The sequence below is a fragment of the Glycine soja genome, chromosome 10, assembly GCF_004193775.1.
Source record: "Glycine soja cultivar W05 chromosome 10, ASM419377v2, whole genome shotgun sequence".
NCBI classification, from domain to species: domain Eukaryota; kingdom Viridiplantae; phylum Streptophyta; class Magnoliopsida; order Fabales; family Fabaceae; genus Glycine; species Glycine soja.
This window is the reverse complement of record NC_041011.1, coordinates 44,134,998-44,158,913: the sequence shown is the minus strand read 5'-3', so window position 1 is coordinate 44,158,913 and position 23,916 is coordinate 44,134,998. Positions and strand designations below refer to the sequence as shown.

Here is a 23,916-nt window from a genome sequence, read left to right as displayed (position 1 = left end):
TCAGGAAACTACTAGAGATGCCGCTATAGCTGTCACAATACACACGTGAGCCCACTTAGAGGTAGGAGATGAGTTTATCGCAATTAGAGTTAGAATGAACATGTGTACCGATCCTTAGAGAATTAAATTGAGTTTATTTTGGGATGTTTATTAAATTGTAATTTTTCCTTTATGATTATAAATACAATATTGATGTCCTGATGCAAATTGATTGATAAAATAAAGTACTTTTGGTGTTTTCATTTTTTTATACCTATGTTTTGATTAATTGATTTTGATATAATTGTGTGAAATTATTTGAGGGATTTTACCTCTCCATGTTGTAATAAACCTTTTGTATAAATTATTGTATTAAGATTATGAAATGGTGATTCAAATTGTGAGTATATATGTGATAAATTGAACCTGTGATGAATGTTGAAATACGTGTGTATTAGGATGTGTGTAGTGAGTTGTGAGTTATGAATTGTGCAATCACACAATTGTAAGACCCTTTAAGGACGATGAGTTTTTGCGCGACGAGTATTGTGATGAGATCCACTATGCGGACCTAACGAGTTTAATCACAAGCGCGACGAGATAAAATTATTTTGAAAACAATTGAAGAGTCGTGTGTATTGCATAGTTCATAGGTAAAGTGTATATGATTCATGAGGTATGATAACGTGTTAAATTGGGATTATACCATTGTAATTGAGACTGAGTGTATGTGATTTATTGAGTATGTATTAACTTATAATATATATGTGCATTGAGATATTGTGTGCATTGAGTTATGAACTATTAATTGTACAATCGTGCGACTATAAGACCCTTTAAAGGCAACGAGTTAATGCTAAGACCCTTTAAGGGCGACGAGTTAATGTGCAACGAGTATTGTAATGAGAATCACTATGGGGACCCGACGAGTTTAATCACAAACACGACGAAATAAATCTATTTTGAAAACAATTGAGGAGTCATGTGTTTTGTACAGTTCATAGATATAGTTTGTGTGCTAAAATGTTTTCTGGGTTGGACCTGAATTAGGAGGAAGAGGCCTTGACGGACTCTTCGGAGTGTAAGCCTTAGGGATAAATACACCTGGTTTGAGTGCTCCTTTAAGCCTATATTGATCCCACATGATTGAAGCATTCTCACAAAATAACATGACTCTGACTGATTTTCCTATGATTTTACATAATGAGAGTGACATGACTTACTAGTGTGTGGTTTGTCTTGTCATAGTATTTGCTTATTTTTTGGAAGAAAAAAATAAAAAAAGTTAAACCATCAATAGGTCTAATTTAATTAGTTGGATAAATGTACATAAAATTATTATAAAATTTTAGCATGTGTTGGATTCTTACTATCAAAAAAAATAATTACACTAATGAACTCATTCTCAAATATTGCTTTATGCAATCAGAGCTATTTTAGTTATGCATATGCTAATGTCCTATATGAGTATGATTCCTTGTTATATTTATGGCAAATATATTTATATGGAGTTCGTTCTGATATAAATCGATAGCGTTTTGTGGATATATATAATTGTTAGAGAAAGTAGAAGCTTTATATATCTTGTCTTGGTATATTAAAACGGTTTTATTAATTACATTTTCTTTCATTGCAATTATTCATTACAAAAACTGAAATAAACTACTAGCACATACATGAACATGGCCATATAGAAGCTAGAGCAGCACATACACATGTTGACCTACGATCCTTGTAAAGTGTTAAGGCTGGTCCAAAACATGCAACAAACAAACAACCAAAGCACAAAAAATAGGTACAAAACCTAACGTGTCATCAAACCCTGGCATGGTTTTTGCATGCAAGCCTTGCATGAAAAGCTTTCCAACACGTGCCACACCACCTCCTCAGGTGTTGCCACACAGCCCTATATTCACCAATTTCTCCATTTATACCCCCATTCCCACCACCTCAAACCCTATCACACTAATCACTCACTCTTCACTCAAAACTCTTCTCTTTCATTTTCATAATTCCCACACATTATGGCTGAGCTTCACTACCAACCACAACACCAATACCCCCTCCGCTACCCTAACGATCCACACCAACAAACCCGTTCCTCCACCCACCAGGTCGTCAAGGCCGCCACCGCCGTCACAGCGGGCGGCTCCCTCTTGATCCTCGCCTCGTTGATCCTCGCCGCCACCGTCATTGCCCTCACCATCGTCACCCCGCTGTTCGTCATTTTCAGTCCGGTTCTCGTCCCCGCCGTAATCACCGTTGCGCTCCTGAGCCTGGGGTTCCTCGCCTCGAGTGGGTTCGGTGTGGCGGCGATCACGGTGCTGGCGTGGATCTACAGGTACGTCACCGGCAAGCAACCACCTGGCGCGGATCAGTTAGACAGCGCGCGTCACAAGATCATGGACAAGGCGCGTGAGATCAAGGACTACGGACAGCAACAAATCAGCGGGGTCCAGGCTTCTTAATTCTGCACTCGCACGCACATGATCGTATCCATCTCGTGGAATATTTCTCTCTTTGTCTAGTTAGTTTATATTTACCATTTATGAATGAATGAATGCATGATTGAGCGTTAAAGTTGAATTTGAATCTCTCTTTTCTTTGTATTTTCGTTTATTGTGGGTGTTCGCTCATCATCACTTGTTGTAATGTCTTAATTTTGTGTGCATGCTGCGACTATTCAAGGACGATCCATTTGTGTTTTTATTCTACTCTTATTTATTTATTTATTTCCTTTTTTTATGAATCGGTTTGCTTGTTTTCTAATTTTTAATTTTACGTCCCCCCTCCCCCTCCATATGCATACCTGAAAATAATAAAATATTTGATTCATCATAAAAAGAGGTATTTTAATAAGATTAATTATAAAAATTTGGACTTCGAAGCCTGAAGCAATGTTCATTGTTTTGTCAGATATAGAGCATCTACTAATTTTCACCGGGAAACTTCCTTAGTAAGATTTTCCCTTTCTAATCATATTTTTCATTGTATAAGTATTTACTAGTTTTTTTCTTATTAATTTTCATCAAGAAACTGAATCTCCTTTCGTGAGATTTTCTCATTCACAGTCTCGCAAACAAGACCCCAAGACTTCCTTAAGACTTAATTAAGGGAGTTGAATTTAGCACTATTTCAACCAACCACTTCATGGTACCGAAATGATGCTCATTATCACTTTATTTTATGACATAGTAGAATCTTCCGTTGTTGTTATTTATCAGCGAGAAATAGTTTTTCTGTGATATTTTAGTTCCAAAAAAAAGTTGAAGGGTAACAACGGTGTATCTATCCTGTTTTGGAACTTGCGTGTCAAGAAATCTTCTTTTTTTTAATGTTTTATGATTTTTTTTCATCTCACGATCGCTGATTCGTATAAAAACTCATTAAACTTATTTCTAAGGAGTAATCTGTATCCTTACCCTCGTCTTTAGATACAAGCGGAATGATGTTATAAATTGTCTTTCGAATCACTATGACAGACTAAACTTCAATTACTTAGGTACTGAGGTTTATTTTTGAGATTAATTTATCTCTGTTGTAAATATACACGAGTTTGGGAATTGGGTTCCATCAGCATCACTGAACCAAATTATAGCTAATCTCAATCAAATCCTAATTTAAAAAATTAAGCCCTTATCATAGCTAAATGACTAGTCTAATTTTCAATGGTTCTTAATATTATGTAAGGTTTTTTGCCCTATATCTCTTGTCAGCCATATCATACAATATAACGTGAAAGAGAGAAAAAATATAAAATTAGAAATTGAATCCTTTGCCCACCCTTGCATTTGTCCCTCTGCTTAGACCATTGTTCCAAGTGATCTACTACTAGCAATAGGTGGATGGGGTTGGGTGAGATTGAGAACAAAGATGGCTCGGCCAAAGGTGGAAGGAGTGCACCAGATTATGGGCATGGTGGCCTCAAAGCCGGTCCAAAAAGTAAAGTAAGACAACTAAATTTTAGATTTATCAACGATAAAAAAAATATTTATTATTAATTTTATAAAATAAAATATTGCTGATGTTGATCAAAATGTTCAACATAGCTTTATCATTTTGAATAAAATAAAATTCTTAAAATTTACTTTAGTTTAGGCCTCACTTATTGTTGATCATGAGTGGCCTGTTTCGGGATTCTGCTAGTTGGTGGATTGCTGGTTTTGCAAAAGTTTGCAGGATACACGTCTGCATAAATATGCATGGACAAATTTGGCTTGCAATCAAGAGCTCAATTCAGTAAATTGGAATCTAAAAATTGAAAATATGAGCCTGGCAATCCGTTCTTGATGTCAAGAATAATAAAAAGTATGGCATAGCAGAATTTCAAACACTTAACAGAAATGAATCAAGAATATAAAAACTTAGGGAGCTTAAGAACTTCTTCAGCTCCATGCCGCTGAAATTTTTATCCTTGGCAAATTTATGGTACAACCAAAGGTAATAACTAATAACAGTACATCAAAGACAACAATTAAAACTAAAAAGATTCCGCAAGACGGTGGCAGTAATTTGCACCTTGTAAAGAGAAGTCCATTCGTTTGTTTTGATTTGAAGGAATTAATTAAAACTAAATTTTCTTTAGCTTTGGGGATCTTGATTCTGCCTTTGGGGATCTTGGTTCTGCTTCCGGCATTGTTCGAGAATATTATTGCATGCAACGAAGGTCGATGTCTTTAGAAGACCCTGATTAATTAGTTTGATCATAAACATTCTCCAATTCCTGTCAAAATTATTAATTTCGTAATTATTTCCAGATTTTTGTACATCCAATTCGAGCATAATGCATGACATGTTGACCAAGTAAAGCCACAAAAGGTGATGAAATAGCACAATCTATTGCAACTATTAGAATCAAACTATCTTGACAAAAATTGTTTTTGAAGATGTACATGTTGTCATGATTATGTTTGTTGAATTAAGGTTAAAATCAATAAAAAGGACAACTTAGTGTCCGTTAGCTCCCACCTAGTGAGATTTAAGGTATAGATGTATGAAGCCTTGTCACCACAAACAGAGAGATTATGTAGAAAAATATTGATAAATAAAAAAAGGACATCAGGCAATGATGAAAACAACAAAGTTAGGTATAAAATTTCTTATGTCTCAAACGGGAAAATACAAAAGAGATCGATGCTAGTTACCAGGCTAACGAGTTGGACTGGGCAAACTCAGCAGAATGATATTTTGTGAAAGCTTCACAAGCCCAATTTATGTGACCATCTGCCAGCACTCTGCCACTAGAAGAAATTGATTGAAACCAGAAAGTAGAAATCCAAATGGACAAGCATGTCGGAGATATAAAGTGGGTTGAATGGTTAAAGAAGAAAAAAAGAGAAAAAAACTGTGAGTTCGATCTCTCCTAACAAAACTAACATTTGACAATAAAAAAAATGGACAAGCATTTCACCTTTCTATATCTCATATCTCAGCATCCAGCATATATAATATATACATTTTACTTGTTAATGATGACAATAAACAAAACTAGGAAGATCCAACAAGAAGTGAATTACTTGAATCAAAACGAAAAGAACTAACCGATGTTTCTTAATAAATGCGTTCCACAGAGATAGGAACTCTTTCACATGGTCTGGCGCATCAAGAATAGCAAGTCTCTGCATATCAGTGTGTGTCAATGCTTCCTCAAAAGATAGCAAAAAGTGTGAAAAACAGTTAAGGGTGAAACAGACTTCAAAATTCAACCTCAGCCTCAATCTACACCTATGTTGAAATTCTATTCGATGAATCATGAGATAGTTTTCAAGTTGTAAACTTGGAATCACAAAAACTAAGCTCTCAGAATAAGGTCCAAAACATGGTTAAACCAAACAATTATAGTGGAGATGATCTAAAATTCAAAAAACTTTTTTTTTTCTGTTAAGAAGAATAATATGGTATGGGGTCAGCTTATTTATTTCTACAATCTGGAATAAAATTTGTTTAAAAAAATCCTTATGATTGAGACTCTCAGTCACAGATAGATAAAGCTTCAAAGAAAGGTAATTCTATATCACTTTTAAGCTCTTGCCAGCCACTCATTACTATTAAGTTCTACCAGAGTTTTGTTGTTCAAGAAAAATTACAATTAAAGAAAATTAAATTGTAGAAAACCAAAACAAGAGATCACTTATATAATGGTACATACCCTTCGATCTTCAATCTCCTGAGCACCCTCATTCATTTCATCCTCACTATCTTCATCTAATAGCGCTTCTTCAAGTGCCATAGGCTTTTTAAGCCGGAAAAAAAAGACAAAAATGAGTCAGATCGTCAGACATGCGATAGCAAAGGGAAGTATTAGAAACCAACAATGACAAGTAAGCCTTTTCCTACTAAAAGTTGTTGGCTAAATGTAAACATTAGACATTTGAATACAATGAAACATGAACTTATTGTTTTGTTTTGTCTGACAGAAAAGAATGTTGTTTTCAGGTCACCATATCTCATGACAACTAGAAACCAATATAAATACTAATAGTAGTGAAATTATACATAATGCAAAGTTTCTGCAACCATAATTACAAATGATACCAATAGAATGCATAGCTTGACAGCCAAAATGCATCACTTTGATGTTGTACCAAAGTCAGAACAAAACTTACAACTATCAAAGAAAAAAATGTACTCAAATTGTGATAGTTTTCTATATTTCTTGCATACAACCCCAATTCATACATGCATCTCCATTGTCTAGAAATATATATTTGATAATTTGTTTGTTTAACGGATAGAAACAGGTAGCAAATAAAAATTTGTTTTAGAAAATTAAAAACTGCTATCTGATTCTATAGGATGAAATTACATTTCCCAACTAATGTTAAGAGAACCAAAGAATCTCCACACATTTATATCAGAAGCATTGAGTTTAGGCCTCTCAATCGAACTTATAAAGTTCATGGTTTCTTCAACACAATTCCTATTTACATGAAAATAGAATAAAAGTACAAAAACATAAATTAGTAAATGGCTGTCACTCATCACCTGGTATTTGTGAGAGTGATAGAACTGCCGCTTCTCAAACCGGGCAACGCTGAAATGTTTTGAAAAGAACTATGTCAAAGCTGTGCCCATTATGTTATTTCTACTTTATAGCAAGAGTTATAATCACAAGTAGAAAATTATAAATGAAAAATTCTTTTTCAACTCTGCCTATATAAATTCCAATGAGATCACGCTTATATAGGTATCACATATATGGAAAATTTTCTATACCTAAATGTGTAATGACATCCTGGACAAAATAGAAATTGTTATGACATCAACTACATTTGACATAAAACATAAGAAATTTTGAATTCAGTGATAAAGTGAAAAATCAAGCTCATGCATGGCTAATAGACCCTGCTAATTAGCATACACTGATATTCAGAAGTTAACAAAACTCAAACAAATCAACAGCCTGTCAGCCACATACGAAGAAGATGCCAGGTGTGACAAGCTGCTACAATCAATTAGTTTTATATATTATTAAATCATTTCAATTTTCAAAAATAACTAGCAATTATGGCATCAATGATCTATCAGGGGCACTGTTTTTTATTATGATAATATGACAGCATACAATTATGTAAAAAAGTATTAAGTTGCAAGATGAAGTTATTTTTGCTTGGGAAACGTATTTCAGTAACATTTTGTTTTAGCATTGAGATCAGAACATTTCCGGTTGTAAACTCGTAATAATGGATATATAAAGTTCTCAGAATGTATGAACTGCCTTTAGTTTTCCAAGGATAGAGAAAAGATCAAGGACATACATTCTTGGGTCATATTGCTCAATTGGTAACTTGTCTTTCTTCCTAGCTTTCCGCACTTTAGGAGCCCCATGATCATGCTTAGACGTTGATGCGACACAATCCTGGCTAGGATTTAAAACAATTACATTTGAAACCCCTTCATGGTCAACTTGTGGCACTGCTCGTGTCCCACCATGATGATCAGATAGTGATGGGACATAATCTGGACGAGGAAGTAAAATTGCATTTGTAACCCCTTCACTGTCATCTTCTAGCATTGCATGTGTCCCATCATCATCTGATAGGACACAATCTGGACCAGGATGTAAAGTTGCATTTGACCCTTCATGGTCATCTAATAGCATTGCACGTGTCCCATCATCACGATTAGAAACCCCTTCATGATGTAAAGTTGCATTTGAAACCCCTTCATGATCATCTAGTATCATTGCATGCGTCACATCATCATGATCAGATACTGATAGGACACAATCCGGACCAGGAAGTAAAATTTCATCTGAAACCCCTTCAGGGTCATATTGTAGCATTGCATGTGTCCCATTATCATGATCAAATATTGATGGAACACAGCGCGGACCAGGATGTAAAATAATAGCTTTTGATTCTGCATTGTCATAGCAATATGTGATACACTTTTTACACTTAAACATTAATGCTAGTATTCTACAACTATCCCATCCAACACATGATTCTTTCATAATCATGCTCAACAAATATAATAACGCGCGATTAGAATATATATAAGAGAACCATTTGATACAATTTGTCAAACTAGAGATTTGTAGTTTAATATCATTACATTGAGCACATATATTCTAAGCTAATTTTTTAATGGTTTTTTTTCACTTAAAAGAAGCTTGCAGCCTTGGTTGATTCAATAATACATGTCTAGCTTTAAGTGAGTGTGTACAACCTCTAAACAGACCTGTAAAATGTTTAATACAAACTATTAACTGTAGAGAGACTGGTCAGAACCAGGCTTTCTTTAGGTCATGATCATTGGCTCCGGGTGATTTGACGACAAAATTTCCAGAACACAATGTTGCTACCGATTTCATGGAAATTATATTGCCCGGGTTTACATCACACTCCTCTGGACCAGATCAAATATCTAATCACAGCTATCCAATAAGGAGATTGACCTCCTCTGTGGTCACATCTTTTTCTTAATGAAAAGGAAGCACTAAAGCACCTAGGTTTTTAAGGTGAAACGAATTGTGCCATATATGATACCATATGTTGGAAAACAATAGTTTAATAAAACCCTAAAACCTATCAATTTCTTTCTAGCCTTAATTTCCCCAGATAGAGTTTTCTACCCTTAAATAAGTATATAAAAATGGCCCTAACTTTTCATGTTTTATATCCTTAGCCTTTTACTATTGTGCAGATAAGTAATTCTCAGATAACTACATATTTGGCCCTTCCTTCAACATGTAGTGGAAAGAATTAGATGGCTAGAATTTTATTTTTGGCCACACTGTGTTGCCACTGTTATTAATTCTTAGATGATTAGAGGTCCCCACCACTTTGACATAATCCAATTACCACCCTTGAATCAAGTCAAATTCTGACCGGGTTCTGTCAAATTTTGTAAGCTATGTAGAACATAAATTGTATCACCAACTAAAATACTTCATATAGTTGCAAAAGTAAGTTACACACCATCGGGTGAAGGAACTCCAGCATTAAAGAGCAATCGGTCTGTCTCATTTGTTCTACCACGAGTCGGTTCTCTATGCTTAAGTCGTTTGGCACTGCATATAGATATTCTTAGTTGACCATTTTACTTCATAACATGTATCTATATGAGGAGATGAGAAATTTCAGAACGGTGAGAATAAAATAGCTTACCAATATAGAAAAGTTTGTAGTCTTGGATTAATACCCGCTCCAACATCCTGCAGAGAAATTAATTAAAAAATTTGAGGAACAAATACAAAATTCTAAATGCATTCATCCTAAAACCTTAAACAACCTTGTTATGCTTCCATTTTTCTAGACATTTGTTCTCTACAAGACTATAAAACCATAGAAAGGAAGCAACCATGCATCCTACAAGATTAAACTATTATGAACCAGAGCAACAATGCTTTAGCTATTAGATTTCACCTCTTGCACAACAACAAATATCTCAAGTTCAACAGATATGTGAAATGACCGCAGAGGAATTCTTAATAAAGAAACCACTTTTCCTTCTTCAGTACTATCAGAGTAATGCAGATTGGAGAAACATATTTAAGGATTGCTGTGCTTTCAGGGACTATCATGTTAACTTATACAAATTTTGGAATTTAATTTTTCTCTTATTTAAGAGAATATATCATTATTTTATGTATAACTAGAATAGTGACCTATCCAAAAGAATAGGAAAAAGCCTTCAAAAAAACTATTCAAATGAAAATTTCCTGCTGAGGAAAATCAACAAAATATCATATTAAGCAGAAAAGAAAGTAATGACAGCTTGACATGAGATAATATAATGTTAAGATTTATAGGAATATTATAGATAGGGGTAGGAATAGGTCAGACCAGCTTTGAAAGGTCTGAGCTTAGCCTACTATGAATCTTTGAGGCCTGAGTCTGGTCTATAGCATATAAAAAAATTTTATTTTGACTTGGCCTGACCTTTTTAAAAGTCTGGTCTAGTCTGATAACCTTTTTAAAAGCTTTTTTCATAATAAATATTTAATATTTTATAAAGTAAGAACGTAATAGGAAAGTTAACAAAAAGAAAGAAAAGTCAATCAAAATAATGAGGAATATAAAAGGGCACATGATTCACACCTAAATTATAATTAAAGTCCTTGATTATAGGAATAGAAGTTATGGAACAGTGTAATCAAAGTCTGATAGTTTGAAAAAAAAATTAATTGTATCCAAAAAATAATATTATATATTGGTACCCAAAAAATAATATAGGTCGGCCTATCAGACATATAAGGTTTTTTAATAAGTCTAAGTCTGGTCTATTTAATTTAATAGGCTTTTAAAAAAAGTCTGAGCCTAACATTTTAATTAAATAGGTCAGTTCAGATCAGACTTTATGTAGGTCGGGTTGTAAGCCTATGTAGGCCGGCCTAACCTATTTCCACCCTAATTATAGACAAATTATGCATTCATATGAAAATATATTATAATGTTAAGATTTCTTATTTGATTTTACATTGTTTTTAGGAATATTATATTTGTTAGGATTATCTAGGATTTTCATTATTTTTGGGTTATAGCTTATAAATACCTCTTAGATGTCTTACGTTATTCAAAACTTCATAATAATAATACTGAGATTTTCTTTTTCCTCATAGAATATTTGAAATCTGATCCATGGAATACTATACCCTAGAGGAGTACTCTAGGCCTATCATTCTACATCACATTTCACGATGCCACTGAAATTGATTGGAACTGGCATTCTATATGAGAAACCATGTGTTTTCAAAGCTTCTATCCACAACTCTAGTTTACCATTTAATCTCTATAGGGTAGTCTAGAACCAAGGTGAAAGGATAAGTAACAAAAATATTATTCTTGCTGTAATCCTATGCTATATATAGGTCAATCCCCAATTGCTTCACCACATGGTGTTTGCATACCACTTTCAACACCAGTATACAAGTTTTTCTTTTCGAAGTAAATTGTAAAAAATGTCAAGTAATTGCATGTTATGGACATAAAAAGTATGGACATGGAAGAATAGAATAAAAAAGAAATAAAACAAGCTTCAAAATAAGAGAATCTAATAAGCCCCCAAAACATTAGAGGTCTTAAATGAAAGAGTATGATTAATATTTCCAACAATAAACACCAACAAACAGATTATAACCAATTTGATATTAAGATTGATAATAGATTTACAAAAATTAAAGACGAAAAAAATTGAAGGCAAACTGTTCAGACCTTTATAGTACTGATTACGGTCTTCACACTCAAAAAGACAAATGGAAAATCCTCCGAATTCTGCAAAGTTATTTATTATTGAAACCATGGCTTACTACAACTTAGTGATTAGAAAGCTATCAAGAGTTTTGAAGATTACTGACCGAAAATTCAAAATTGAAATAGCCATCATGTGACGATTGTAGGTGACATTTTAATCCCTAAAACATGTCAGAAACGTTAACAACAAGTTTATATTATCATACTGATAAATGTAGATCTCTAAATCATTACTCAAAACTAGTCTTAACCTTGTATGATGCACATCGATCCAAACAAATTGTACAGGAGAAATTTTCAGTTACTGCAGTCAAAGCTTTCAGTTAATATTTAACACCAATGCTAATATTCTAATATAAATGTAAATATTCTAACATGTGTTAACCTGTACAGTAACTAATTTGTTTGAAAAACACATTATTTAATTCACCAAGTAGAAAAAAAAATCAAATAATAAACAAAAGAAAAACTAAGAACAATATTTGCATTACCTTCCGTTCTGTGCAACTTATTATTATAATACCTGTAATATTTTTTATAAACAAAATTGATTAAAATAGACAGAACAGAATGATTATAATTTCTTCTATCAGAGAAAAATGTCAAAAAGAGACAAGAGTGCACTAGAAAATGTAATACCTATAACAAAATACCACATTTCCTTCTTTGGACCTGAACCAAAGAAGCAACAAGAAATTAAAATGTATGTCAAATTTGTCTAATAGAAATTACAAGAAAGTTCAATCACCACCACCAAAAAAATCTAGTACTTTTAGTTATTGGAATTCCAAAATAATGTAGTACAACAAAAAAAATTGATAGAGTTGAAGAACTAACATTCATGAAAACCCAATGATTTATGGTAGTTAATAAAGATATACTCCAAAGAAGGAGAAAGGTATTCATAACTTCATGAATCACTGTTTTTCTCACTTTATTAATGTGACAAGAGAGCTTGATGAACAAGCTTTAACAGCTAAAAAGTTTATATAGAAAATTTATTAAAAGATTTTTTTGTCATATGACATATGGAATATTCATCAACTTTATTAATAATTAATTTTCATCAAAAAATTGGATTGGTTTCCTTTAGTTGAATTTTTCTTCTCAATTATATTTTTTCATTCATAAGACTCGAATATAAAATCTTATTTAGGCAGACCAACGGATTAACATATCTTGCTGGTAAAAGTCTAAAACAATAATATCAACATATCTTGTACTCTCAACAGAAGCTTATGACAAAAATGAAATTACCAAAGGATTTGTGATGAAGATGGCGGAATCCATGATACTTCTGTGCTTGTATTTGTCTGGCTAGAAGATTTTTCCCTAGCTCCAAATTCTTCAAGACAAAATGAGACTTCAAATTGCTCTAATTTAGCCTTTTTAGATTATAAGAACAAAAAAGAAAAAATCAACGGTCACTATTAATTCTCCATTAAAGAATTAAGTTGTTGTGTATGCATCAACTTAAGAGGGGTGTCAAAGTGGCTAAGGTTTTTTTTTCAAAATTTAAATAATTCTTCTAAAAACATAAGCTAGAATAAGATCAGATTAGGCTAGAATACGATCAGATTTATCTGCTCTTAGTCTTATTTTTTGTTTTATTATATTAATTTGAATTGTAATCAGATTTCCACAAAATATGCCTATTTATATCATATTTTGTAACTTCCACTAATCAATACAATAAGAATTATCATTTCTTCTAGAAAATTAGGTAAAATAAAATCAAATTAGCCTAATTTTTTGTTTTGTTTTGTTTTTCCTTGTATATGCTAGTTTGAATTGTAATCAAATTGATTAGAGAATCTCCAACTAACTCTACCTATTTATACCATCCTTTGTGATTTCAATTAATTAATGATATAAGAATTATAATTTCTTCTTCTAAAATCTAAACTACAAATTGATTTAGTTAATTTACTCTTTGGAAACCATAAGAACAGAAAAGAAACAACAAGAAGCAGTGAATATAAGTTATTCATTAAAGAATTGAGTTGTGGTGGGTGAGTATTTTTGCTTAGTGGGTAGATGATATTGATGTAGAATAAGCCTCCACCTTAGAGTTCCTGGAATCTTGAATTGAGATGATCTTGCTCTTTCTTTGAATACAATACTGCAAATGATACTGCAACATGAAAAAAATTGTTAAGTAATACATCTGTCATAATTGTGAAGACTGAAGAACAGATAAAAAAACTTGACAAGATTGATAGACAAAAGCAGTACCCATAAATAGCATATATTTAACTAGAAACAAAGGAAGCACCAAAGGGGAAAAAACTATTTGAGCATCAATCAGATATAGTTAGATTTCATACCGTCAAAATACATGGATGCAAATTCATCTCAATCTTAATCTTGCCTGGCTTTCGCAAAAGAAAATATGGAAATACATTTCCATTATCTTGATGAAAGTTCAAAGATACTTTTCCATATAAACATCTCTCTCCGCCCCATGCTGTCAAGTACAGAATGAAACGATGTGATCATATGAAGGTTAAAAAATTACCCTTTTCCATAACAAAATCATCATAGTATTAAGGGAAAAAAATAATCCTCGAGTAGTAAAGCTTGTAAAATATCAGATTTACTTTTATTCTGATGAAAAAAGAAATTCATTAAGACAAAGAGAAGGTGATTGCAAAGAGTTAGGGGATAACAAATCCTCCTTACAGAAATAAAGGAACAAATATATAAATCATCAAACTATCAGTACGAGAAACCACTTCAAAAAGACCGTACCACCTGTCCAATTCTGTGATTTTCAGGAGACTGTAATACTATCATCCATTATGAAATGCCCTATTATCTTTGGGGGATATTCAGATAACAAAATCATTTCATTTACTTGCAACAAAGGTGACCAGGGTTTGAGTAGTAAGGTACAGAGAAATAGAACCAATGTAAACAGGCTACAAATTGAAGCATACATTCTGTCAGGCCTGCACATGCATTTATACTACACAAAACAGTATATAAATTGTGTAGATATCAATCGATCACCCCCTTCAATCTAGCTCCAATCAATCCATCTACACTTCCTTAATTCACAAGGTTTTCCCTTAGCAGTACTACTAGTTTACTAGATATCATTCATTGGCCTCTAAATCAAATAACCTGGGCAAATGAGAAATGCTAGAGTCCGAACAATTCATTTGTCCCACTTAAAAAGAACTATACATACATGTATATATAATCCTCAGTTTCTACCTATGAAAAGAACTATATATATCCAATCCTCAGAGTCTTGTTTACTCCTAAAAATGACCATAGCACAGCATTTAAAATCGTGCAATAGAACATTCCTCAGATCACCCCAAATCATCCAAGAGCTTAAGTTGTTACATAGAGACTAATAATTCTTTTTATCTCAGACACACCAATCATGTGCTGAAAATTGAAATTATATTTTGTTTAAGAATAGGGTGGTAAAATCTAACTGTTTACCAATATCAAAGAGGGTTAATGCCACATTACATACAAGGTAAGAAAGCTGAAACAATCATTGATAACTGTAAAATTTAAATTTAATTGATAGTCAAATCAGACAAGAATGGTTAGATTTTCTCTATTTTACTATTATTTTTTATAAAATAATGAAGATTTTAATATCTTTTCAATTCTTGACCTGCAGGAATGCAGGATTCAAAAAAAAATAATTATAAGTGCTTTGAAGATAAATGATGCAAAAAATTTAAGAAAAAACCTTAAGAAAAAGTGAAGTTGGAACATCTCGTTTAGCACAAGCCACGCCCAACATGACACCTCACTTAACAGCCAACCCAAGCTTAGTGCAAAGGAAACCCATGAACAAACCTGAACGCATGCTCAAAGCGAATTCTGTGCTAAGCGCGTGATCACCACCATACTCGTTAAGCTCAACTGTCGTGCTTAGCGCAGGATTGCGTGAAAATTAAGTTAACTAAGGTTTATAAAAGGAGTAAGAAACAAAGGATAAAGTCATACCGAGACTTAGAGCTCTCTACTAAATACACCCAAAAGCATTTTAAATAGGAGAAACCATTAACCCTCTCTATAGCCATTTCTTCCCTCCTTATCTAGCTCTCTTCTTCTTCCATCCTCATTAATTCTTAAAGTATAAAGTCTCTCATGACAATAAAAGACTAAACTCTCATTGTTGAGAGTCTACCAGTCAAACTCTTGTAATGTAATTCTTTCTTACAATTTATTTAATGCAATTCTAGTTTTTATTGTTCTTTTCTGTGCTTATTGTTATTGATTGCAGTCTGATCACCTATATTCGTGCATCTATTTAGGATGTAGGCATTGGAAAGTGTTTATTTTCTAAAGAATTAGGAAATAACATCTAAATAAAATTGTGTCTAGGAATAAAATGAGTTTGTTTAGTCTATTCATACATCTTTATTCTTAATATAATTTACTGTTTTATCTTTGAAAAGGAATTTGCGAAGAGAAAATAGATAAATTAGATTCCTTCACTTAAGGAATCAGGATTAGAGTATCAGAGTGGATATGGATAAAAACTAAGATAACATTAGATAGAAAAAAATTATTAACATTACACCTAAGAAGTTTTGAATGCTAGGATTCAACATATTTGCATTCTGAATTTATCTTTTGCATTCAAAAATTATTTATTTTTCTTGTCTTTTTTATCTTCTATTTTTTCTATTGATTTCACTTATAATTCATCATCTCTTCTATTATATCTATTGCTTAAAAATTGAGTTTATATTAATCTAAGTACAAACAAAATCTTTATAAATTCAACATTCGAACTTTTATTTTAACTTTACTATGTATGACAATTTAGTACACTTGTCAATGAGTTAACAATCGTTAAGAATATAATATAAAGAGCGATGGACCAAGAAATAAACATAATTTTATAAAGAACAAACATATTTTGAGTATCAGAAGTTAGTAGTTGAAGCATATCTCACATTCATTAGAAGACACCTCCACAGGCCACGGGCTCGAATTGGCTCTAGATAATGAAATTGGGTTCCCCGCTGCAAGTAAAATAGTTAGAACATGGAGTTTAGCAAAAAAATTAGGCATATGTATTTTCATGTTAATTGGCTCAAACAACCATATGCATACCAGAAGCAAAGACCAAGAACCAATATTTGGCAGTGCTAACTTCCCCAGCTAACTTATCAAATTCGGGAAGCATGAAGTTTACTTCGAGTTGAGTATTCCCCTTCCCATCAACTCCTGAGAGTCCTTTAAATGAGGATATCTTACCAACATGATACCTTTGTGCCTTTTATAAGTTAAAACAAAAAGTATTATGCAGCAAAAAATGTTATTAGAATAAGGCACTATACGATAAGAAACTAATAAGTGTATGCAAGAATAACTATTCCTACGCTTCGAGCTTCCGTATTGGGATCCAGCCTTCCCAGACAGACACACAAAGGAAACAGCGCCCGATTATCATCATCTTTCCATGACAACGAAGCCGTCAATACAAGCCTATACATTCAAATGAGATACCTCATTAGCATCTCAAAATTGATATTTATATTGAACTACAATGGCAAAATGAAAACAATGACTTCAAATCCCTAGAAATTATCGAATTCAACCTTAGCTGGGAGGAAAAAAATGTCATTTGAATTAAGGTAAAAAGAAAATGCACCACAAGGTCTACATAATAAAAACCTCATCTATCTTGAAGCATCATAAATGGAAACAATATTTTGAGATGGATGCATTGATTTAGTCAATGTCACATGTAAAGTGCACACAATAAACCACAACAATAGTATTAATAGGTCTTTATCTGTTAGAAATTCTACCATAATTAAGGTTGGTTCACATTCAAGCAAACATGAAAATTTAAATACTTGGAAAATTGAAGAGTGCATTCCAAGATATGCATAGGAAGTTGTGGAGCACTTTACAAAAACTTGAGATTGATTTCTTTGGTCTTGAGACTTACACATTCCACTTAAGAAATTGAAGGTTAGAGTTACAAAGAATTTTGTGAATATAACTCATTTATTGACATTTCTCACTCACTCTTAAAGGAAGTCACACTCATCTCCTATAAATAAGGAGGCTCATAAAGAATTGGAGCATCCCATCTCATGACAACCAAAAAGAAACAAAGCGAGAGTGATAGTGAAAAAAGATAGTTCTGATTTTCACCACACTTGGTGAGAGTTAAGAAAAATTATAAATCATCTTTATTGGGTGAGGTTGAGAGATATTCTCTTATATCAAAAGAATTATTTTAATCCTACTTTTAATAGTAGAATTATTTATTAACTTGTCTCGTGATTTTTATTTTTTACATTGAAAGAATTTTCATGTTAAAAAAAATTGTGTTGTTTTTTTATTCTCTATTCTTATTTTTTGGTTTCTGTTAAGTGCATATTTTAAGTTTACAAACAGAAAAATAGTGTTTGTTTCCCAACACTATGTTAGAGGCTCAAAGAAACTCGATTACAAATGCCACACTCGTGAACCAAAACTAGCATGTTAAATTACAAACTAGCAACTTAAATACAGTTATTCAACTGAACATTACATAGCATATACATCTACATGGGCATATAGCATATAATAAACATAAATCTCTTAAAGAAAACGGAGTAAACAGGAGAAGGAAGATTATATATAATAGATTTTACCTCTTCTTGCGCTTAGCCTTTATATGGTAGTCCATACATCTCCGAAGGTATAATGGCTATAAGACAGACATGTATATTATTAGAACAACATGCAATGATATTATCAAGAGCTAAAATAAAAAAGGAAGCAATAAGTACTACTAAAGAGAAGTAAATAGTATAAGAAATTCTCCTAAAACAACAGGTAGAAAAAGAGACAATTTTCAAAATAAAATAAAATAATAATACCAATAATAAAATCAGCCCCTATGAGGTTATGACTCATGCAATATATATATATATATATATATATATATATATATATATATATATATCCCAATTCCTAATAAAAGTTATAAATTATGACATAAACAGTAAGACTCTCTTAATAGATTTTACCTTTTTTTTAGTACGACTCTTAATTATGTTGTAGAGCTCTATAGGCCTGCAATAAACAGTAAGACTCTCTATCGCAGCAAGCTTCTCTTCCTCAGATAAATTCTCCCAAACAACTCTATTGTTTCGTTGACCTGTTCTTCTAGAATTTCTGCAGAGGCAAACAGATATCAGCATTTGTTATGTTGCACCCCTTTTGGGGTGGAGGGCTGCAGTAACTTCCCGTGGAAGGGAACTTACGTTTCAGAAGCTGCCATTCTTGCTGAAGAAGTCCCAGGTATATCTGGCATTGATCTGAACCTTGACAATTGTGAAATTCTCCGAAGCAACAAGCCTACAACGGAAAAGCAGTGCAAAAGAAATCATCAAAACCATATATTGAAAACATAGCAACACTCAGATATAAAGATCCATTGAATGTTGAGATTCCATATCACAGCTGAAAGCATTGGTGCTATCTAAGGTGAAGAATCGAATCAAGTGGTGCATTAAAATTACCTTGTATAGCAGGTTTCTAACTGGAAAAAATAAATAATTAAAAATTATGTAGAGGAATTTGGCTCCTCTAAAGTGAGCAGTTGCTTACTTTGGAAGGTAAGTAACTACCTTTTTTTTATTGAATAATATTAATTGTTAGTTTTTGTTAATGGGAGAATTTAAATTCGCAACCTCTCTTTCTTCTCTTTTCTTCTTTCTTCATCACTAAATCAACCTTCTATGTCCAGTAAGTAACTAACTTCAGTCAATATGAAAATATCAAATGTTGATATTTCAACACATGTTATGCACGATAATTGATTTTCTCATCAACGATTAAGATTACTCTATCCTCTAAAGTGAATACTGAATATTAGCTTACTTTAGAGGAGACGGGTCCAAGAGTCATTGAAATTTTTTGAAATTGCAATACCTCCAGTTCCTACCCCAGATTAGGCAGATGAGACACATTGGTGGGAACATCAAATGTCTCACAGTGTGCCATTGCCTGAAAACCGAAAGTGGTCATGTCTATTTGATTGTTTTCAGTTAGAGTTTCCTTGGCATTGATTCACATTTTCTATCTAATTTCGTTTCTATCACAAACAGTGGTTGGATTGCAGCTTATGAAGCAGTTTCATTAACAGTAGTGAGTGAGTCCATAAGAGAGAACCAAAAATGAAATCAAAAGCCACCAACTCGGTCCCAATTTAGCAATGCAACCACATGAGAATGTGTTGGGTTGAAGACTTAAATATTGGCCAAGAAAACTGTAGGCAAAGTTTAGAAAGAAAAAACATTTTTTGTGTCCTTACAACCACAATAACATACTTTACTGCGTCTATGTCGCTCTGTTCTGTCTTAACTCCTAGTATTCTGTCCCTAGTATATGTGGTCGTAAAACAATTGATAGCTAACCAACAAGTTGTTGGTCCTATTCTTAGCCGAAGTGATTCTGGATTCAATCCTCTCATGTTTGGAAAAGACGTGTGTTAAGACTTAAGACAGAAAATCTTATTAAAAATGATAGATGGTTGTGTACTTTGAGTGATTATCGATGGTTTAGCAATCTAACATATTTGAATGCTAAACAAGACATCCCTAATTAATATGAGCCCTTTTTTTAAAGCTATCAAAATGGGTCAGTCCAGCCCACGTGGATTGGCCCGCAACGGGTTAAGCTAAAAGTGGATTAGCCCAGTTCGGCCCACTTTTGTGTGGGCTAACAAAATGTCAGTCCGGCCTGGCCCATCACGGATTGGTGGATTATGCGGGTTGATCCATTTTTCTGTCTTTTTTTGTAAAAAAAATAAAATTATTTCAAATAACTTAAAATAAAATCCAATATAAAAATCAAACTAAATCAAATCCAAACATTTAATATTAAAGTGATTGAAGTCTTCAAAATAAACATTCAACATTAAGATAATTGAAATTTAAATATCATCAAGAATAAACTTCTAAACTATTGAAATTAAACATTAGAGTTATGGACGATGAAATTCAGAGCAACTTCCTCTTCTTTTTCAACATCACCATTAATTTCATCCAAAGACAAAAAAAAAATAAACAATATCATTAATAAGTCAAATAAATAAAACAACACACATTATTGTTATGATTATTTTAAGAACAGTTATTGTTATGCTTTTACCCATTACTTCATATTGATTATGTGAGTGAGAAATTATATAAATGTGAAATTTACTCACATTATTGTGATTATATGCTATAAAACTATACTCATATCTTTGATTATTTCAAAGTTAAGTTAATTATTTTATATTTTACTCTTTTTACTTATTTAAATATTAATAAATATGAAATATACAGGTTATAAGAAAATATATGATAAGTTATTTTAATAAATCATAATATTTGATATATTGTATTTTATGATGATAACTCCATGAAAAGATTGATCATCAATATGTTTAATTTTAAAAGATATTCTTAATAATTACAAATTTCATTTATAATGAATTATTTATAATAAATTATAAAATAATAAAAAATTTATTTTATAAATATTTTATAATGCAAAAGTTTAATGAATTTAAATTTAAATAATTATAAATTTATATTTACTATTTTCTTTTTAATTTATACACATAAGGAGCAAATCATGAAAATTTTCAATAGGCTTAAACATGTTTGAAGATAATACCTGCTTAATTAAAAATATAATTAATTTTTTTTACTCAATTTTAATGTAATTATATTTAATATGATACTAAATATTTAAAAAAAGATAAATTTATTGATATATATATATATATATATATATATATATATATATATATATATATATTAAATAATATTAAATACCAATAAAATATTAAGAAATTATATTTTGAAGAAATTAAGAAAGGTGCACCCATATCACTTCTTATTGTTTTTTGAAAGCCTATTTGTATTTCGGAATGGACTTTCCTCCCTCTCTCCTTTATGTTTCTCCCTCACCCTACTACAATCCTTTGTCTGACCCAAGGCCAGTGTTTATCGTTCAACAAGTACTCATTGCCTTATTAATTCTCTGCCTTAATATCTCATTTCGTCAATTGTTACTCAAATGAGTTAAATTAGTAATAAGTAAATATATTCCTAACATTTTTTAACATTTCAAATAATAAACTAGTATAAAATTATAAGAATGAAGTTAAGTAAAATTTAGTTTAAAAAATAGTTGAGTAAAATTTAAAAAAAAAAAATCTATAGGAATGAAAGACAAATACAAAATAGTATACAACAATTCAGGCATGATATTCAACCAACTAAGAAAAACTCTAGTAAGATTCTAAATTAGTATAAAAAGATCATAATACATGTCTTACAAAATAATAAATTCACAATAAATAATTAAATTATAGCAATTCATATGTAAATATCATTTAAGATCCTTATTTATTTAAAATTATATTGAAACAAAATTAAAAATTAAAATTGGTTCAAACCAAATTTTGTCCCCTTGTTCTTACCTAGTTTTCACCGATTCTTGATCGATTTTTCACTCCACTGCATTGCTCAAATTGGGGACCTAACCAATTATCGATCAAATTAGATAAAAGTTTAAATTAAAAAAATATGCATATTATATATACTATAATATAAAAAAAAAATAAAAGAAGTGTAGACTTTATACTAGGACCCTCATTTATCTCAAATATATTTTTGAATAAAAAATTCAAAAAAAATGTCATTTGCTTTTAGTCCATTTTTGACCTTTTTGTTACTTCGTCAAATTCTTGGACGACCCAAAATAATGACCTAGTCAATTACTGTATTTCTTGTTAAATTGATGACCTAATCGATTCATCGATTTTTCCATCAAATCAATCAATTGATTTTCATAAGATTTCTATCTCTATTGAATAAAAGCTTCAAATATAATTATCAATGGTATCAAACATATGAAATCCATATCCACCCATAAGGGAGATGCAAAGATTTTAAAATAAAACCTAATCCCTACTAAAAATATTAAAAAGTACCTGGTATGACTCGATCTTCAACAATCTTCGCAATAATTTAGAATGAATCTAGATCAATCCTTTTTGTAACTCTCAAGAACTAGGGTTTGTATTCGGCGCAATAGGGTATGAAGAAATGAAATGGGAAAACCCAATATATAATACTTTGACATCGGTCCAATTAAGATAATATTTTATTCCTTCAAAAACTGTTATCATAAAGTAACAAATCACTATTCAACAAATGTACCCAATTTTATTATTGTACAATAAAATAACTTAATAAATGTGGTTTGGGATGTAAAAATAGATTGGGCCCAATGGATTAATTTGCTCAAATGGATTGGGTTGGTTCATGCAGTTCAACCCTTCAAGCCGACCTGCACAATGCATCAACCCAATTGTTAAACTAATGACCTATTTGATTCATTGATTTGTCTATTGAACCAATTGATTTCATAAAATACCTATCTTTGTCAAATAAAAACTCCAAATATAATTATGATTTTACATTTTTTTATCAATAGAGGAAATTCATATCCACTCATAATGGATATACAAAGATTTAAAAAAATCCTACTAAAAATACTAAAAAGCACCTGGTATGTTTCAATCTTTAATAATCTTCTCAATAACTAAGAATGAATCTGGACCAATTTTTGTAGCTATCAAGAACTAGGATTTGTAAGCGGTGTAACGAAGTGAAAGGGGAGAATCCAATATATATAGAACTTTGAAATTGATCCAATTAAGGTAATGTTTTTTTCTAAAAAAAAGTTGGAATGACCCATTAGATTGATTTTTTTTTCTTGAATTAGGTTAGGAAGTTAGATTTTCATAGACACACCACAAACAACTTCTATTTTAGATCAGAATTCACCTCTTACTCACTACACACATCACATGCTCCCTGCCTCCCCTGCTCAGTGCTCTCAGAAACGCTCCCTCTTAGTACCACGGGACTCCCTTAACCACTCATCTCTGATCTCAAACATGATACGTATATGTTATTGTGTATGATTTGCTAACGAATTTTCAATGAGTCAATTACATGTTGTTTCAATTGTTTTAATGATACTCGGGTTGGCTCCTTCGAATGCTTAATGCTAGCAAGTTATTTATATCTTAAAATACCTTAATTTGATCCCAGCTAAATTATTCAATAAAGACTTAAATATGTTTTTAATTTTTAATATATATCCAAATTTTGCATTTAGTCCCTAATATTTAAAAAGTTTTGTATAAAGTCTCTATCGTTAGAAGGAATCCATTAACTCTTGATGTAAT

At 31.7% G+C, this 23,916-nt stretch overlaps 2 protein-coding genes across 4 annotated transcripts; one reads left to right on the top strand and one right to left on the bottom strand.

Moving 5' to 3' along the window:
* Nucleotides 1-1,924: 1,924 nt before the first annotated feature.
* Nucleotides 1,925-2,724, top strand: LOC114370687 (oleosin 1-like). The gene has a single exon (XM_028328079.1). The coding sequence runs from the start codon at nt 2,004-2,006 to the stop codon at nt 2,445-2,447; it is 444 nt and encodes a 147-aa protein (XP_028183880.1). The 5' UTR covers nt 1,925-2,003; the 3' UTR covers nt 2,448-2,724.
* Nucleotides 2,725-4,265: 1,541 nt separating this feature from the next.
* Nucleotides 4,266-22,741, bottom strand: LOC114370878 (polycomb group protein EMBRYONIC FLOWER 2-like). 3 transcript variants are annotated; one of them, XM_028328279.1, is made up of 24 exons: nt 22,651-22,741; nt 22,138-22,196; nt 18,923-19,016; nt 18,686-18,833; nt 18,308-18,363; nt 17,039-17,144; nt 16,770-16,932; nt 16,610-16,678; nt 14,003-14,142; nt 13,741-13,809; nt 12,933-13,060; nt 12,315-12,347; nt 12,167-12,198; nt 11,927-11,979; nt 11,780-11,836; nt 11,637-11,696; nt 9,591-9,637; nt 9,402-9,493; nt 7,737-8,340; nt 6,964-7,012; nt 6,128-6,211; nt 5,521-5,597; nt 5,124-5,219; nt 4,266-4,702 (listed from the first exon to the last, which is right to left on the bottom strand). In XM_028328279.1, exons 3-24 carry the CDS (start codon nt 18,970-18,972, stop codon nt 4,561-4,563), a joined length of 2,355 nt encoding a protein of 784 aa, XP_028184080.1. In that variant the 5' UTR covers nt 18,973-19,016; nt 22,138-22,196; nt 22,651-22,741; the 3' UTR covers nt 4,266-4,560. The 3 variants fall into 3 exon arrangements, with proteins under 3 accessions (XP_028184080.1, XP_028184081.1, XP_028184082.1); XM_028328280.1 differs by having other exon boundaries at nt 5,124-5,213; XM_028328281.1 differs by lacking the exon at nt 11,637-11,696.
* Between the last annotated feature and the right edge of the window lie 1,175 nt (nt 22,742-23,916).